This window comes from Triturus cristatus, chromosome 9, assembly GCF_964204655.1.
Source record: "Triturus cristatus chromosome 9, aTriCri1.1, whole genome shotgun sequence".
Lineage (NCBI taxonomy): Eukaryota > Metazoa > Chordata > Amphibia > Caudata > Salamandridae > Triturus > Triturus cristatus.
Window position 1 is genome coordinate 691,818,853 of NC_140592.1, and position 18,663 is coordinate 691,837,515.

The 18,663-nt window shown below is 40.4% G+C and overlaps 1 protein-coding gene across 7 annotated transcripts in view; it reads left to right on the forward strand.

The window, feature by feature from the left end:
- Nucleotides 1-18,663, forward strand: part of LOC146798509 (uncharacterized) — a 248,961-nt gene that overhangs the window by 203,210 nt on the left and 27,088 nt on the right. For 5 of the 7 annotated variants that reach the window (XM_085625800.1, XM_085625802.1, XM_085625799.1 and 2 more), the window contains exon 8: nucleotides 11,755-11,853. The exons of the other annotated variants lie outside the window; for them this stretch is intronic. In XM_085625800.1, the coding sequence (XP_085481926.1) occupies nucleotides 11,755-11,853 (99 nt within the window). The remainder of the gene's footprint in view (nucleotides 1-11,754; nucleotides 11,854-18,663) is intronic. 7 annotated transcript variants of the gene reach the window in all.

The window sequence follows — 18,663 nt, forward strand, 5'->3', positions numbered from 1 at the left end:
CATGCCCTTAAGCATGTCAGCTACTTTGATCGGTCTTTGGTAGCAGTGTTTCAATGGTGCAGCACCGCAGATCATATTTGATATTAGGGATCATGTGTTAGTTACTGATATGGCGCCTGCCCATGTCTTCGGTAATGTTGCGATATCGGTTGCTTATTGAGGTAGACTGCTTGAGAAGATCCCCACCCGGTATCTCAGTTTCCGATGCGGGAGGTTTATCCAAGCTACCATCCCGAGATACCAGAGCTAAGAGATCAGCATGATCATGTTACTAGGCCAAGTGAAGAGGCCCGTTTCCAAGAACAATGGGTTTATACTCCGTAGAAAAAGAGTGACGTTTTGTCTCCTAAGGCTCAGATACCCGACCCTAGGAAAAATCCTATCACTTATTATAAAGAATTGACTGAAGCAGCCTCTTCAGCAGTAATGACGCTTGCGGATATTGAAATGTTTTTTGGTTTACTACTTCCGGTTGATATTTGGAGACAAGTGCACACCCAGGATCACGTTGCAGAATTGGGTGGTACCTGGCATCAAATTAAAGCATGGGATCAGGAACGGAAACCAGGTGTCCTTTTTGACAAAGAAGGGTCATGGAACAACGCAATTGAGAATAGAAATACCCTGTTTAGTACGGCCTGTTGGTCTGTTAGAGTCTTTGCAAATAGACTTGGCAAGAAACCCCCAGAAATGTTGATGAAAATATATAAAGCTAAATGCACTAGCACAGCACTTTAAGGGGAGGGTATATGGGGACACAAGAGATGTGCTGAGATGCAAGTAACAGAAAATAATTTATTTAGATATCTTTTAGCAACCCCTAAAAGCACCTCAGCTTATGTACTCCACTCCGAACTCGGCGCCCCCTTTCTCACTAATTTAATTCAGCTAGAACCAATTCTGTTTTGGCATAAAATATGGACATCAGACTAAACAGACCTCAACTGAGCGATAATTACCGACTGTTTGAAATTAAGTGCACATGAGTCTATTCCGTGGCTGATGTATGTCCAGCGGTTCCTTGGTGACATGGCCCATTCAGAATATTTTGATAAATCAGAGACACTAGTTACCATCAGCAGAAAGACATTGAAAACAGAGGTGATGGCTCATCTGGAAAAGCTTAGTTTGACAATCGAACTCCATAAATCTTCTGTTTTACACAATCAAATGATAATAACCACTTTTAATATGCAGACTTACCTTACAACTGTTTTAAACTCACAGCATAGGTTTATGCTTACACGTCTAAGATTGGATATATTTCAAAGATTATGTACCTTTCCTACAATGAATGATTGGGCAACAGATCTGGTAAATTGTCCGTGTGAGGGCAGGCTGCACCAGAACACCATGCACGTGGTTCTTTTGTGAAAATTTTACTCTAAATACAGGAAGCGGTATATTTTTCCAATTATAAGGCACTTACATTTCAAACAATGCTGTCTTGCTTATTTGTACTTGCAGTCGTTGCCAACTCTAGCGATCTGCTGCAGTATGCCATCTTTTCTCTGGGAAATTTTTTATGCTAGAAAGAAGATCACAACAGGTACTATATAGAGTATAATAATGGGAATATACATCAATGAGCCATGGTCACTAAGGTAACTTGGAACAATAAAATCTGGAGGGAAGTACGAGGAACACTGTACTAATGCATGTTAACCATTTTAGGATTATATTTATATAAATGTATAATGGAACTTTGGGGAGTAGGGGTCTTTTAGCAATTTCTCATTACATCTACAATTTTTTATACGTACCTGAATGAATTTAATTGGTTAATCAGGGAACCGTGTTGAAGGTGAATGATAATGATCTTGTCACCAGCTTAATTCTTTCTCCAGCGGATGTTTCTCTTTCTCGCTGTGTACGGCGGTCTCATTCCAGCCGACGGTTCCCTGATTAACCTAGAAGTACAACCTGAAATAGCATATATGCTTGTTCAAAAATTGGAACTTTAACGACTATGCTGAACTAAGAAAAGAAAATATAAAAAAATCTATAATATTTGTTCTGCGTTATAGATCGACTGATCTATCCACCGTTTGATTGAGTTTACAGGTCCTGATGAGAGCCCCGTGATTGGAGGGGGCTTGAAATGCGTAGACCTTTACTTTGGCCATAAGAATCGCAAATTAATTTAAATTGTTAAATCTAGTGGTGACTTTGTTTAGCAAATTTCTATGGCTTGTATAGAAGAACATTTAAAAAAAAATTATGTTCTTGAGAAGTGAGAGGATGCATGTTTTGAGTGTTTAGCTTGATGTGGGTAATGAATGAGTTTGGACAGAAATGTATGAAAAAGTATGGATAGAGTGTTTAAAGAATGTAAGTGTAATGTATATAAATTTGTAGTAATCACTAGGTGTTGTTTTTGAAGACTCGACAAATCATTCATTGAAGGTGTGTCAAATTGAATAAAGGAAATTAATTGATTAATTAGACGGAAAGAGAGGTCTAAGGTTCATGTTGTTTTCTCTCAATATGTTCCCTCGTAATTAAATGCGAGTTTAAAGAAAAGTATCAGTACTGGTATTGTTGTTGTTATTTGATGCACAATCCTGGCAAGGGTACCCCTACACCATCCAGCAATTTTGCATCTCCCACTTTCCCTTTTGAGGTCCTTCAAATGGACTACATAGAGATGGCCAGAGTCAATAATTTGAAGTATGTGTTTGTGGTTGTTTGTGCATTCAGTAAATGGGTTGAGGCTTACCCCACTAAGGAGAATACAGCCATTGCGACTGCAAAGGTACTCGTGTAGGAGTTCTTTCCTCGCTTCGGCTTGCCCTGTTTGATCTGGAGTGATAACGGAAGTCACGTTAATGCCAAGGTTATCCAGTTAATTTGTGACAGTTTGCACATAAAGCAGAAGTTTCATGCTGCAAATCGCCCCCAGTCAGCAGGGTTAGTTGAGAAGTACAATGGTACTCTCAAACTGAAATTAGCAAAGATTCAGGAGACAACAGGGTTACAGTGGCCAGATGCTTTGCCATTAGCTCTTTTGTCAACGAGAACTACAGCACATTCTAGAACAGGATTGTTAGCCTTCGTGGTCATGTTTGGACACCCGGCAAATGTCTGGGGCATCCTGCGCCCACATAGGGTTTCTGAAATTGAGTACCCTTTATTGAAGACTACCTGTGCAAGTTAACTGAAAGTTTGCATTCTATTCACCAACAGATTTGTGAGTCACTCCCACCCATACCAGAGGGACCCGGTCACAACATCCAACCTGGGGACTGGGTTTTGCTGTGAAATTTTCAGTGGAAGAAGCTTGGAGCCCTGGTGGAAGGGGTCCGAGCAGTTACTCCTCGTTACCCCGACCACTGTGAAAGTTGCTGGCCGAAAGAATTGGATTCATTCCAGCCATTGCCGCAGGATACCCTTACCCTTACCCAAAGATCAGTGGGTAAGGGACGGCATTGGGGACGCTGAGGGTGAGAAAGTGCCTCAGGTTTTCCCTTTTGGTGATGCGGTGATGCAATGCTTTCATGGACCCAAACGGATGCAGAGAATGATGACGTGCTAAATGCATCGGTCCCTCCCGAACTTCAAGCCATTAAAGAGCCACTGTTTACCAACCCCTCTGTGCCTGGAGTCACCAGGTACAATTTGCGTCCTCGGCCGAGGAATAGTGCACCAAAGGAGAAGTCAGATTAGTTAGGGATGGGCTGTGCAAGTTAGGGTGTACTTTGCTATAGTCCCAATGGTATTAGCTTAGGGTGAGGCGAGATTGGTGCACTGTTCTGACATTGGACAGGATAGCTCAACATGCTCCCTTGGAGGGGGGTACATTATCCTGAGCGAAGTGGGATTCATCGAGAGCTAAGACTAAGCAAGCTCCACCACCGGTGCTCAAGAGCTCCAACATTGATGAACAATAGGAGCCTGTACCAGTGAGGCTCAGACGGACACTGGGAACAATTGCATTTGCTATCAATTTTATTGCATTCATTTTCTTGCTTTATAATGCATCCGTTTGGTCGGCCTATGAATGAGGAGGAACAGCCATTTGCACCACCGTGTCTAGAGCAGGGTTGGTCCACAAAGAGTAAAATAGCTTTTCTATTAATAGTTGTGATTGCATTGATAACAGTACTTGGAATATCCTGGTTTCTGGTGGGAAAGTATACCGTACATTACTTGGTTGGTATAATGCCCACTTCCCCTGAGCACATTTTTTTTTACTTTGGCCCCTCACAAAGAAGAGCATAGAAAGTCCTTCACAGACAATATATTTATACAAATGTTGCATCAAGCCCATGATGTGTCCAATACAACAAATTGTTGGGTTTGTGTATTTCTTCCCTCAGTTACTCACAGGAGCAATAATTTGTTGTCCATGACATTGTCATATATTGGTAGCTGTGAAGATTGATATGAATTGTTCATTATGGTGCATTACCATTTGCAACTCTCTACTCAGGTTATGACATCTGCTGGCTTTCGCACTGTGGTAGAGTATACACGTTTTCATCATGGATTTACTCCCATAGGACAGGCAGGAAATGGGACCTCCAGTACATTATCCCCGAAATCCTGTATGAGAATATATGATAAAATGAAGAACAAAACATGGCTTAGAATGGAAATGGCTGATTTCCAAAGGTTCAACACCTTCGAACACTTCCAATCTTTCCAAGATTGTAATGTTACTAAAGACAAACTGATGCAGGTGTCCGTGGTCAACACAACAGCTAGTTTCTGTGTCCAGGGGACAGGGGAGGTAAAGGTGGTTGTCAAGTAAATGCAATTTCACCTACAGACTGAGCACGATTAATAGTCCACACTTGATCCTACCCCAGAAAGTCTATTTTCTCTGTGGATCCCAAGCTCACATCTGGCTTCCGAGGGGGTGGTCTGGCAGTTGTACCACGGGGTAAATAAAACAATAATTAAATCAGGATTGGGAGAATGGGAGGGATAATATTAGCCTTCGTGTCTTCAATAAAATCCAGAATTTCTTCCCACCAGGCTGTGGAAAATCAATATTTTATGGCATGACCCAGACGGCTAACATGAATATTCAAAGCCATTCCAAGAAACAACTTGCCTCATTCTCAACTGGAATGTAATAAAATCTTCTAAAAGTCACATAATTTGACCAATCATCACAGAGCAGAATGTCTTGCAAAGAACCTCACATCATGAAAGCCTTAGATGCAGCCGCTCCTATAACTGAGTGAGCTCCAAATGTACTTACTTACACACCTGCTCTACTCATCACATTTTTCACCCATGTAGCAAGCGTTGGAGAAGACACTGTCTTTAAAAGCTTCTTAAAAGAAATAAGTAACTGATTCACTCATTGCGGTCTGACCACCAAGCATTGGAGAAGACACTGTCTTTACAAGCTTCTTAAAAGAAATAAGTAACTGATTCACTCATTGCGGTCTGACCACCAAAGTTCTTTTCTCATACTCCTTCACACACTTAACCACACATAAATGTTCTTACTCATCAAAAAAGGATAACATATTGGAAAAAATTTGTTTGTGTACTTTTAGTGAAATAGAAACATGCCCTCGTACATCTGATACTCCCCTAAACCAAACCAAATGCAAAAAAGCTGACAATTTGAAGTACAAATCTCTTTGAGACAATGACTCATTTGATTCCCAACTAATCAGGAAATGGAATACCTTTGCAACATCCTAAACTGAATTATAGCTTAATACAGGGGTCTGAGCTATAATATTGCTTTTCATTAAACTACGAACCACAACATCCTGTCACATCGATAATCCATTTACTAACTCATGACCTGCAGCAATCACCAATCTATACACATTCACTGTCCTGTAGGATAAACCATCTTCAAACCTTTCCAATAAATAATTCACGACCTCCACTGAGGAAACTGAAACGGAATCAAAGTCCCTCTCCGTGCACCATGCAAACCCATTTCTTTCAAGACAATCTATATATCTTTCTTGTTCCTGGAGTCCAGGATTCCTCAATAAGTGCCGAAGATTGCCATGAAAGCCCTGGTACTGCCCAAACTCTCCTGAAATTCTCCATGCCATCAACCTTAATTGATCTGTTAGTACTAAATTGTGCACCTCCGTGGTTGGTTCCTGCAAGAGATCTGGAAACCAAGGCACCAGAATGGGAAAGTTCATGGACAATTCCAGCAGGATAGGGTACCACACTTGAGCCCTCCAAAGTGGAGTTATCACCACCGTTGTCTCCTTACATGTGCGAACCATCATTGTCACCCGAGCAATCATCAAGAAAAGTGGAGATGCATATGGACTGAGACCCTTTTAATTCTGCCTGAAGGCATTTATCCTCACTGACTCCATGTCGGGACAAGCTGAAAAACTTGCTTACCTGAGCATTCAAGCCTGATGGCAAAGAGATCCACCCCAAATGGGCCCCATATTCCTTCAACTTGTAAGAATACTGTCCTGTTCAACATCCAATCACTTGAAGGCCTGAATTTCTGCGAAAACCAGTAGGCCACCACATTGCTCAACCCAGAAATGCATTCTGCTTTCACACAAACGTTTCCCTTCAGACAATAATACCAAAACACCCTCTCTAGATCTGCCAAATCCTTTGATTCCTACCCCCTAGTTTGTTTACATACTGAACTGAACACATTGTTCATCCATAGAAATACTGAAAACTTCACCTCGCTCTGCCTAAAACAATTTATTGCAAATGATCCTGCCAGCAACCCCAGGCAAATTATGTGCATCTTCTTCTCTTCCTTTGTCCAACGACATCCTGCTGGTGCTGCACCACAGCATGCACCCCAACCTTCTAAACTCTCATCTAACTCTATTATCAACTCCGGACTTACTCCGAAGATCGCTCTCCCATTCCAAGTTTCCATATTCATCAACCACCATCTGAGCTCCTTTCTCACCTCCTCTGTAAGAGGAACCTCTTCCAAATATCTTAAACTACTTCTCAGATGCATTGCCTTCAATGTCTGTAAAGTTCAATAGTTCAATATTCAAGGAAAAATAGCCTAAATCGTCGAAGACAAAAGACCAACCACATGCGCTAGCATCCTCAGAGAAATATTAACCTGCTGTAAGATCCTCCGTAATCCTTTTCTCATTCTCTTGAACTTCTCCTTTGAGAGTTTTTAAACCCCATCTACAGTACTCACCAAGAATCCTAAAAACGAAGTTTCTTGTTTTGGAACTAAACAAGACTTTTTCCTGTTGAGCACAAAACCTAAAGTTTCTAGTAAATTGACTGCCATCTTCGTATAATTCAACACTCTTTCCTTGCTCTGATTCGTGATCAGGATATCATATAAATATATGGTCAACCAGACACCTCTTTCCCTCAGAAGACAAGCCAGTGGTTGCAAATATTTCATAAAACACCATGGACTTGAAGAAAGAACAAATGGAAGGCAAACAAACTTCCATGTCTTTCCACCCCATCCGATCATGAGATATTTCTGATGCGGTTCTCAAATTGCAGCAGTCCGATAAGTGTCCTTTAAATCCAACCGGGTCAATCAATCTCCTGTTTGTAAAATGTCCCTCAACATGTGCATTCTTTCCATTTTCAAATGGTGGTACACTACCTAATCATTCAAACTTCTCAAATGTAGTATCGGCCTCATGCCTTTGTCCTTTTTTTCTACCAGGCAAATATTGCTCACAAACCTTCCTTTTCTTGGTAAACTTCTACAATTGTACCTTTCTCTCTTAGCTCCAGGACCTCCTTGTCCATTGATTCTGCATGATCCGCACTGAACTGAACTCTAAAGGAACCCAACTTTGAACTGGTTCCTCTATGAAATATATGCGATAACCCTGCACTGTCTCTAAAACCCAAAGATCGTTGTCACCTAAAATCAATTGCAATAAAATTGGGCAAGTCTGATGCCAAACTTTACAGAAATAGCAGTAAGGTCTACCCTGACCTCTTCCTCAGAATCGCCGATCGCTCTGACCTCCATATACCCTAGGTCCTTGCCATTGCGGGTAGAAGCTGGTAGATTTCTATGCACCTTGACCTTTAGAGGAGCGATATCATCGGGAAAATGAAGACCTTGTAAATCCCTGTTACCGGCCATCACAATGACCCCTTGTTGTCCCGGCCCAACCAAAAACACAATCATTGAAGACCCTCTTAATATCTCGCTGGGACATTTGAATAAATGAATGTACCCCCACTAACTTATAGATACATTTTATAAAATCATCCCCTAAAAAGAAGACCACTAGCTGAAGGCACTTCCTCATTATTTGCCAAATAAACCAAATTAGGGTCTATCTTAAACAGTATATTCTTTCTATGCTCCAGAGAAAGAGTTGTATTTTCATTGCCCAACAGACCAATTTATGGAGCTCATCAATATGTCAAACTTCCCTTGTTCTCATGGGCCTCCTCCACCATTTTGAATATGTTTCTCAATGGCCCTATTACATCCAAAAGGTGACACTGGCAGTGGCACATATACAACCCTATGTCAACCACTTACAGCATCAGTCCCTCCTTTTTCAATAAATGCCAGAATTTTAGGATCTAACTCAGGGGTCACCAAAACCTTGTCCTCTAATGAAGGTCTTGAACACTCAGAACTCAGTCTGACCCTGACCTCCTTAGGAATTTGCTTCCTGAGCCAGGAATGCATGTAAACAGCAACGTGCTCCAAAGGAGCCCACTCTGGTTTAAAGAGGGTGTCTAATCAAAAACTGGATCAAACATTCAATACCCCAGTATCTGTATACTTCACCCTCTCTTTTGGCTCCATAACCTTTAAAACATCTTCACCTCCTAACTTATTAGTCCCAAACTGGGATGAGCAAATTATCTCAACGTTGCCACTTACCAAAGACTCATCACATTGCACCACAGTGTGTCTATGGCCTTTTTAAATGTTTTTAACTACTCTCTCTGGGCCTTTGTACTGCCCACCATGTGTGTCCTCGACAACTCCCCGACCCGTGCTCATACAGCTTTCATGATCCACAACTGCAGACTTCCTCACTCCACAGAAAGGTGCTTTCTCTTTCTAGTCATCATTCCCTGTTTTTGAGAATGGGAAGTCTCACCTGAAGAGCAAAGTTGTTCTTCTTCCGAGCCAGCCTTATTACATGCCAGCTTAGCCTCTAGGTTCTTTTCCATTATTATGCTCAATTCAGTAGACATTCTAAAGCCATCTTCAATCTCTCCTCCAACATAGCCTCATCAACCACATGAGACCTATCTTCATTCATTTTACAATATAATCAAACTCCCCTATAGAGCGGAAGACCTAAATTTAAACTCCCAGAAGACAGCAGAAATACAATAAAAATATTCCTATATGTCAGCAATGAAACTTTCTGCCAATATCAATCACAATCCTGAAATTACCCTCTACAAGCTAAGACATCAACCCAGTCAAAATCAAGAATCCCTCATCGCAAAACTAAGGACACTACATTAAAACACCAACTGGCAGAACATCAGCTCACTGACAATTTGAGGTGTCATTTCAGCAGCTGTAACTGTCATTGATAACTGTCACTAAGGAAAGTATGAAGTCTTCAATCTTCCCCAATCCTCAAAGATGGGTGCCTAATGACAACACACGGCCAATATCTAATGGGTTTCTTCCCACTCAACCTTTTTCATCTTCCTTTTATTCTATACCCCAAAGTTTCACTTTTGAAAATGAATATATGCCCCCGGAATGGTGCATGGTACTCTAATCGGTACCCAGCACTCTTAGCCAGCCTGTTTCACAAAGAAAAAGCTGTCTGTGAAAACTCCTGCATGGGCAGCACCAAGAACAGGCTACATTTAATCTTCCAACGTGGCCAGCTCAAGAGGCCGATGCACTGAAATGAATCTGAGCTCCCAACTGAGCTACACATGGCCAGCCCAGCACGTGCTGAAGCCGGTGCGTGGCCCACAATGTTCAGATCTCTCTGTGTGGCCGGCTCAAGCACCCAGCACAGACTTAATCCAGTTGCAAACTCTCTACTACCACGTCAAATGGGGCCTGGGGAGATAGATGGAAATACTGTCAAACTCTACTGAAAATACTATTTAAAACGTTCAAACCTGTAAACACCATCTATTATGTTTCCCAAAGCCTCTAATCCCAAAAGGTCTAATAATAAACAGGAAAACAGATGTCTGATCCATGAGCACACAACAAGTACTCCTTCTGAAAAAAGATAGGCCTTAGTTAATCATTCCTAAATCGTATTATCCATAATCAAACAAAATACACATCAGTCAAACCAAATATCTTTCTCTCACCAAACAAGTCTTAACTGCAGGAGCAGCAGCGAAAAGAAGGATGAGGGTTGGGAGTTATGTGTTTTTATTGTGTTGAAATTCCTACGTTCTAAATTCCTTAAAGGAGCTGTTGGGGGCAGTGGCAATAAAGAAGAATGCATAATGTTAGCCTCTGGGTCTTGCCATAAAATTGTATTTTACTCTTAGAAAGCCAGGGTTCATTTCTTCTCCTTAACCTACTAAAATGTTGCTCTGATATGAATATACCTTAAATAAATGAAAAGACAAGAGACATTTGGCAAAACAGGAACACTGGTTAAGTTTACTGCTGCAGCTAGAAAACCTGAACTCAGTGTGTGTGCTCAAAATCTCTCGATGCACAAAGTTGTGGCCATTAATTTATACAGTTCATGAAGTAGAATATAATGATCTCTAAATTCCTAAAGAGCATCTTAGTTGTAAATCAATCAACCATGTGCACCTGATGAGGACACAGATGGCTCTCAACCATGGAGAGAACTAATGTGGCCCAGTGTGTATGTGTCCAGATGTCCGGCATGAGGAGTGCGTGTTCACTACATGTGGTGTGCATGTCGTGTCCTAATTGGTTGAGTGCATCTATCTACATGTGGTATATCTGGGGAATGCGAGCCTTTGGCCAAACATGTTTTATTGAGGCAAATTACCTCAGACTTGTTTGTGGTGCAACTATCTATTTGTGGGATCGATCAGTGTTTTCCCTGGGCGCATGTGTGCCTTTAGTTTATGGGGTACCCCACCTGTGACCTGTTACTTGATAGACGTGGACGTGGGTCGCAGGACCTGACTGACCATGCATCTCTGACTTGGGGTTGATGGGGAGGTCACCTTGATCGAATCAGAAAGCAATGAAGTGAGTTCATTGGAACTCCTAAGAATAATAAGGCAGCCACTGTATTATTTTTATCACCCTTATTACCATTGTGTATATAGTTGTTATCTGGTACATTAACATAGTTCTTTCTGGTTTTGCCTTGGTCTGAATGTACATTGACATTGTTGTTACAGGCAACATTCTTATCATACGAGCATGGATTGTGTCATACATTGGTATCATTATTGCTGATGACGGCACCACTCTTCTTCAGTATAAGCTGTTTTCTTGGAAGAGCCCTACATATACTCAAAACATGTAAAATCTGTAAACCAATATCCTGTTTTATAAAATCTTAAGTCACACGTATAAACATTTAGGGAGCTACAGCTTGATAATGCATGGATGAACGTCCAAAACTAGCTACCGCATTACAATTAATGGTGCCCAATAACATTTGATACACAAGCAAAAATAAATAATTTCAATTTAGAATTCATATTTTCTGGGTCTGTGAAGCCATTGTGTATATACATTTTAAGATGGGTCAAAATCAGTTGTAAACTGTTCATTCAAGATTTAGATTACCAAAGTCTGACTGAAATGTAGCAATATGCTACATTATAAAAAAAGACAGTGTTAGATTTCATGCTTGTGAACAAATGTTCTGATCGATTTCTGTTCTACAGGATTTCAGAGAGACAGTTATTAAAAAGCGCAAAACCCCGCGGAGTAAGCCCTCTAAAGCAAGACGTGGTGTTCAACCAACGCAGGAGTCAATTATAAAGGTACAAAAGATACCTGTTCTTATCTATAGGAATATGTTTATTTAAATTGCTGCCATTCAAAGTTTGTTTCCACAGGAAATTGCCAGGAATTTGCTTAATAATTTGGGATGGGTTCCCCACCTGTAGCAACCTAATAAGTCCACTTGGGTTTGGTTAAAACAAAGTCCCTGGAGAACTGTTGCTCAACTCCTGTTAGCTGTGATGGAAGTAGCAGCCAATTCACCGGAGAAAAAATAAATACATTCAAGCAGTGTCAAGAATTATAAAATTCAGAAATCAACACAATAAACTTCCCGAAGCTATTTAGAAACCTAGAGAAAATGTAATGAGCAGATGACACTAAGGTCATCAAAACTGGTAATTTCAGATTGAGAAATAAAACAAAACATAATCCCATTCTGATCCCACCGACCTCCTTTTCTTCTCACCTATCCCCCTTCTGTCATTGCAAGTAAAATAGATAGGACCTTCGTACTATAGTTTAGAGATTCCTGGGTGAAGTTTCGCATTACAGCTGGATCACTTGCAATGCTCTCATTGTCCTGGGGCATGTCTGAAGTCTTAAGCAAGGTATTGCTGAGCTAGGCCCAGGTTTTCTCAAAGTTATTTTCATCATCTTGTACCATGTAAGTGAATTTCTCCATCTCCTTCCTTCATTGAACATATCAAACCCCTTTGTATTTAGCATATCACAGGGTTGCCCATTGCTCCTCAAATAGAGTAGTGCCCAGCTCCTTCTCCCACTTGAGCTCTGTAGCAGTCTTAATAGGTATTGTTTCCTAAATAAGTATTTTATACATTTTGGGACTCACATGTATATCGTTATTCACTTTCTGCCGCAGTTTTATGTAAAAAAATTGCTCTTTTTGCATGACCATCCCCAGCTACATACACCAAGAGAAGGGTCTGTCCATGTTGGGAGTGGCCAGAATAGTGCGCCCTAGGATAGCTGAGATGCCTCACTTCTCAGGTGGGATGGAATATGATAGCCCATTGGCTAGTTAGTCGCCACTGCCTTCCAATCTTGTAGTGGGCATAAAAGTGGATCTTGGCAGCTGGACCTCAGATCGCATCTGAATTGTAGAGAGGACCGAAGAAGGGCTGCCCTGCAGTTCCCTGTATCCAGCAGAGACAGGCTGTACCAAAACTGTACTGCACCTGCTGAACCGAAAAACTAGCAAAGAAAGGACAACACTTGTGGTACTCCCCTTATGGAATAGTTGCCACAAATGCCAGAGGAAACTCCAGGAGTCACTTGGCTGACTCTCTATTAAAGCAACAGGTCAACAAAAGCTGAGAGGCTTGAGAGCCCAGTGCCAAGAAGCCTTACTCTGTTGGTTGCCTAAGTGCAGCCTGGGAGACCAAGCCCTGGCCATCAGAAGTTGAATCCGAAGGAGCTGGACCTGGGAGAGTCATCTGAGTGTACTCAAGTCAGCCAGTTACAAAGTCATCTTCAGTTAAAGGAAACCGCTGGTTTTACTTTTACCTAGAGAACAGTAGACCAGTTAGAACTGGTCCTGCTTGGAATTAACCTAGACACTATGGGAGATCGACCCCTGATGCTATAGTTGCTCCCCCCATGTTTTAGGACATAGGGGTGGCCACAGGAAGATCCACCGTACTAGCTCATCACCCCCAGCACCTTCCGCATCCTTCTTCAGCCTGTATCTCTTGCATCAGGTTCTCTCCATTGACTTCAAATGCGGTTTTACCTAAGGATCCCGAACTGGACTGGAAACTGCTAAAAATGACAGGTTACTGTCCCCTTATACCTGATTGGTCCCTATGACTGGATCCCTATTGAGTTGGCATGCCCAATAGTGCCCATATAGATGTTTTGTTTGTCATGCCTAATCCTAAACTAATAACGCAGTAGATTACAATAATTTATTGCACTGAGTGAAAAGCAGTAAATTGTTTCTTTAAAAATTCAAGTCTCTGGAACTCTTTAATAGATTTCTGTCATTGATGTGTTTTTTAATGTTTTTATATTATTTTTATTGCAGAATTTAAATACAGAATTTCTTTTACCCCCTCACCACCCCACACTCCCCACTCATCTCCATATCATGAAATTACATACAAAAAGACAGCAGAAGGGACCAAATTACTTTAAAAAGATCACAATCTATAGCTAATTAAATACAAAGAGGAGAAATATATAAACACAGACTTTTCATAAAAGGGATGTTCAGTTAAATGAGATAGGCCATTATTCTATTCAGTTAATCATTTCAAAATGCATGTGCAATTCCTGTGCAGTTCATACCCTCTTTAAGTCTTACTAGGTGGGCTAGTATCGGGTACACAGTTTAAGACAAAAAAAATCCAAAAGATGAAGGGGTTATTCTATTCTTATAGAAGGCATATGTAGTTCAACCATTCTTTTGATCTACCCAGCTAGACAACTGCTCCCATATTTTAAAACCTTTTCTCTGTGCCCTCGACCCTTTCCGGGCGTAAATAGATTTTTCTAAATTATAAGTGGACAGTAATCGAGCCAGCCACTGTTTATAAGTGAGAGGATCGGGTCCAACCAAGCCGAGGAAACACATAGCCTAAATATGGCCATGGATATACTTAAAAACTCTCTTCCCTCGTTAGCATTATAACCCTCCTGTATGCTCAATAAAATTAGGGCTGGAGTCATAACTACATTCAGGCTTAACTTATCTCTAAAAAATTCCCCCATTTGTCTAATAACAATGGAAAGAGACCCACAAGTTGCAAACATATGGACAATATCTGCCTTGTGCAGGTCATATCGTGGACACCGGGTTCCTTTGCCTTCGCCCCACTTGGAAATTCGTTAGGGTGTATGATAGAAAAGAAACAAGTTTTAAAAAACTGGACCTGCAGTTTAGCTGACATCAGTGCAGTTTGAGTGGTTATGAAAGCTTGACAAAACATGGTATCTGTCATATCCAGTTTAACTTGCCACCTTTCTGAGCACTTCTCCATAGTGTCGTTCATCAACCCATTTAAAAGATTAAATATAGTCCCTATTCGTGGGGGGGCACCATTTGGTAATTTCTCTACCAATTTGTTTTTTGCTATTCTTCCTTGCCCACCTCCTTTCTTTTGTAAAAAGTCTCTTATGTGGAGGAATTTAAAAAACTCTTTATGGGCAAGATTAAAATTGCAAAAACAACAATTGATGGACAGAATGCAGAACAATGTCATACATTCACCCCAGTACAGAGATCTGGGCCTAAATCCATCGTTTTTTTGCTCACCATGCCATTCCAGTTTGAACCCAGCCATATGCAAATCAGTCTTGACCCTGTGCCCCATGGGAACAGTCCAGCCCGAACTGCCAAGCCAGGTCCTCCCTGGACTGGAAACAAGCATCCTAGGACCGGTATCGGGCTTTCAGCAAGATTAAAATTGATCTTAAGTTCTTCAACCGACACAATACCTGACTCTGAATAAAAACACACTATTTTGTTAATCCCAAACCTCAGCCACTTATTCATACAGGAGTCTGAAAAATCCATGGAGATTAACGTTACCCTGAAGTGGAGTATAGAAATTGAAATTGCCTAATCCTAAAAGACGGCAAATAGGGCCACATATTTTATAGGCAGTCATGAGCGTCTTAAATCTGACTCTTATGTAGTAACCCAGCTCAAGATGGCGCTATAGGCACCCCCAAGCCTCGGCCCAATTAACAATTCAAAGGGAGAGGGGTACATTGGTTGGTTTTTACTGGGAAATTCCCTCAACAAAATTGTAAAATGCACTACAGCTGTAGCCTAATAACACAATTTTAAGCTAGTTAAAGCTAGGCCCTCGTCCTCTTTAGGAAGTGTCAGACATTTGAGCAACCTTCTGGGTCTTGAATAAGCCCAAATAAATTGTGAAAAAATATTATCCACTTTTTTAAACCAATGATTAGAAAAATGAAGGGGAATAGCTCTAATTAGATATAGTAATTCGGGAAAATACATAATTTGTATTAGATTGCACCTACCCACCAGAGTAAAATGCAGATTATCCAACTTCCTCAATGCACATTTGGTTTTTTCGCCTACCGGTGTTAAAGTTTTGTCAAGAATAGTACATAAATCCGCCCTAATTACAACCCCCAAATAGCTAGCACTCTCGACTACGCTGTGGTACGTCATAGTAATATACTGATTAATAACTATCTGAGTTTTCCCTTGGTTGAGGGAATACCCTGATAGTTCCCCAAAAGCTCGTGCTTCATCTTTTATGGATTTAATAGACAGCACTGGGTTAAGGTGGCATTTGCCACATCGTCTGCATAGGCCAGGACTGAGATGCAAAAGCCATGTAATACTCCAGGAGGTATGCATGGATTAGCTTCCAGTTTTTGTAAAAAGGGATCCACATAAATTGCAAACAGCAATGGTGAACAAGGGAAACCTTGTCGAGTCCCTCTTGTTATGCTCAGGGGTCTGGATAGTTCACCATGTATACACACTGTAGCTGCTGGATTTGTATACAAGGCTCTGACTGCCTTGATGAAGTTAGGACCGCTCTTCCTCTTCATTATAGCCCACATAAAGTGCCAGGATACCTGATCACATGCTTTCTCTGCATCAAGCAAGATTACGCCATAGGGTCTCCTGACACTTGTCCTGAGTAAAAAAAGGAAATTATTATTTTCATGTGTTCAATGGTCCCCTCCCAGGGATAAATCCACGCTGATAGTTGACCATCATCTGTCCGATCACATGGGACAGACGGGAAGCCAACTCCTTTGAGTAAGCCTTAGCATCGCAGTTGACCAGGGTCGGTAAGAGCCAAGCACTTAAGCTGGTTTAATCCTTTTGGGTAAGACAATCATTTTTGCGTCCGCCCATGACTTCAGCGGGGTATCCCCATGAAATTTCTGCATGAAAACTCTCAACATTACATCTTTTAGCTGTTCCGAGAAAATCTTTTAAAAATCGGAAGGTATTAGATCGGGCCACGCGGCTTTCCCGTCAGATACGCTCAAAAGTGCCAATAGCAACTCATCCATAGCCAAAGGTGCCTCTAAATACTACAGACAGAGGTGGCTCAGCACACAACTTGAATACAAATATAATGGACAAAATTATTCGTCATAGTCAATGTATAAACAAATGAATAATGTATCCCCAAAGATTCACGATAAACTTCGAAGTCTTGAAGGTGAGTTTTCTTTATTTGGTAATTCAGATTTCCATTTAAAATTACAGCATACAATTCATTGCCAATTCATAGCCGACGCGTTTCGTCCCAACGGGACTTCTTCAAGGCTATAAAAATACATATATAAAACATACATTATTATATACAATTAAAATTATCAAAAAATGATAAAGGAGAGAAAAGACTGTTATTACTTCAAGACCTGAGGTATAGTCCTAATACAATTATTATACCCAATATAATCTGTGAATCTAAGCAGACTGGGGGATACAGCCTAATGTGAATTAAATTTACGCAATAATTTTTGAAGCAATATAATTGAACAGTTTAAGACATTTATTTTACCAACAATTTTTTAATGCAATTTTTGAAGACATTTTTGAGGTTCTGACAGGATGTCCCTAATCTTTTTGAGCAAAACAGGCAAAATATATTTATATTCATTATTGACCTGCTAGTTCTTATATTCACTTTTGATTTGATTAAGATTGGTCAATTTGATATTAAAAGCCAATGATGGGCCAAAGTTCTATTGGTGAAGCTTACTTCAGTTAATCCTATATAGTAATTTCCAACATAAGACAAATGGACCTATTATTTAATCAATTAGATTACAATTTTTTTACATACCTTGCGAACGGTAATTTTAATAAAATCCACACAATTTAGAGTGTTCCATTTTCTCTTATTCAGTAATTATACTGTCAGATGTATAAGATCTACAAAGAGCAGAGTATTGCGACAAATTATACGTCAGAATTACAAACAATTCACAAAGAGTTATTGTCTTGACTAAATCACCGTACCAATTGCTCTGCTTATATCTGAGTCAAACAATTAGTTCGTATTCTGACAATGTCAGTAAAACTTATTAACATATTAGACTTATAAATTAAACAATTAGCATCATTTACTCTGAACATGAACTTTATATACATACGGTACAAGAAACATACCTCAATATTGACCTAGACCCAGTGTAGGTATGGAGTAAAATGTAGAGAAAGACGGTACGATGGCCGTGAACCTATCAAAAAGGAGGAGTTCTTATTAAGAATCATGATATTATTATTTTTTTAGAGTTTCATATTTTGGTCTTACTATTCAAACTATAATGAATTTATGTAAAACACTTTGTAATATCTGATGTGTCCATTTGAACACTATTCGATTAAATGGGGCTGACACTCCAACACCCACGTTAAATATGGGAAAAGCCCATGCTATTCAGATGGTCATATATAAATTCCAAAGAGAGGTGCAGGCGATGTTGTTTTTTTGCTTTTGCGCAATGTGCTCTGCTCTGCAAACTGTATCATGAACAAGTTAAAGTGTATCCATTGTTTAAATTGGCATTATTGCAATTGTAAAAGATGTCTAATGCATAGTCCTACAATGTTAGTTGGGACGTATTTAAATTACCAAACTAGACGTATCTAGTGTGTCCTCAACTTACGATTTTAAATTGGGCAACGTAAGTGAACGGAACGCGCATTCCGTGGGGGCATTCCCAATCTAATCTTATGTCAAAGCCCGATGTTTACTAGTTATGCATGTCGTGTATCATCCAGATAAGATCGACATTAGCTCTACTGACTCTAGCTCATATATGAGCAGCCGCGCCGTGCAATTAATTTAACTGATAATGTATGGGATAGCTTGTTTGTT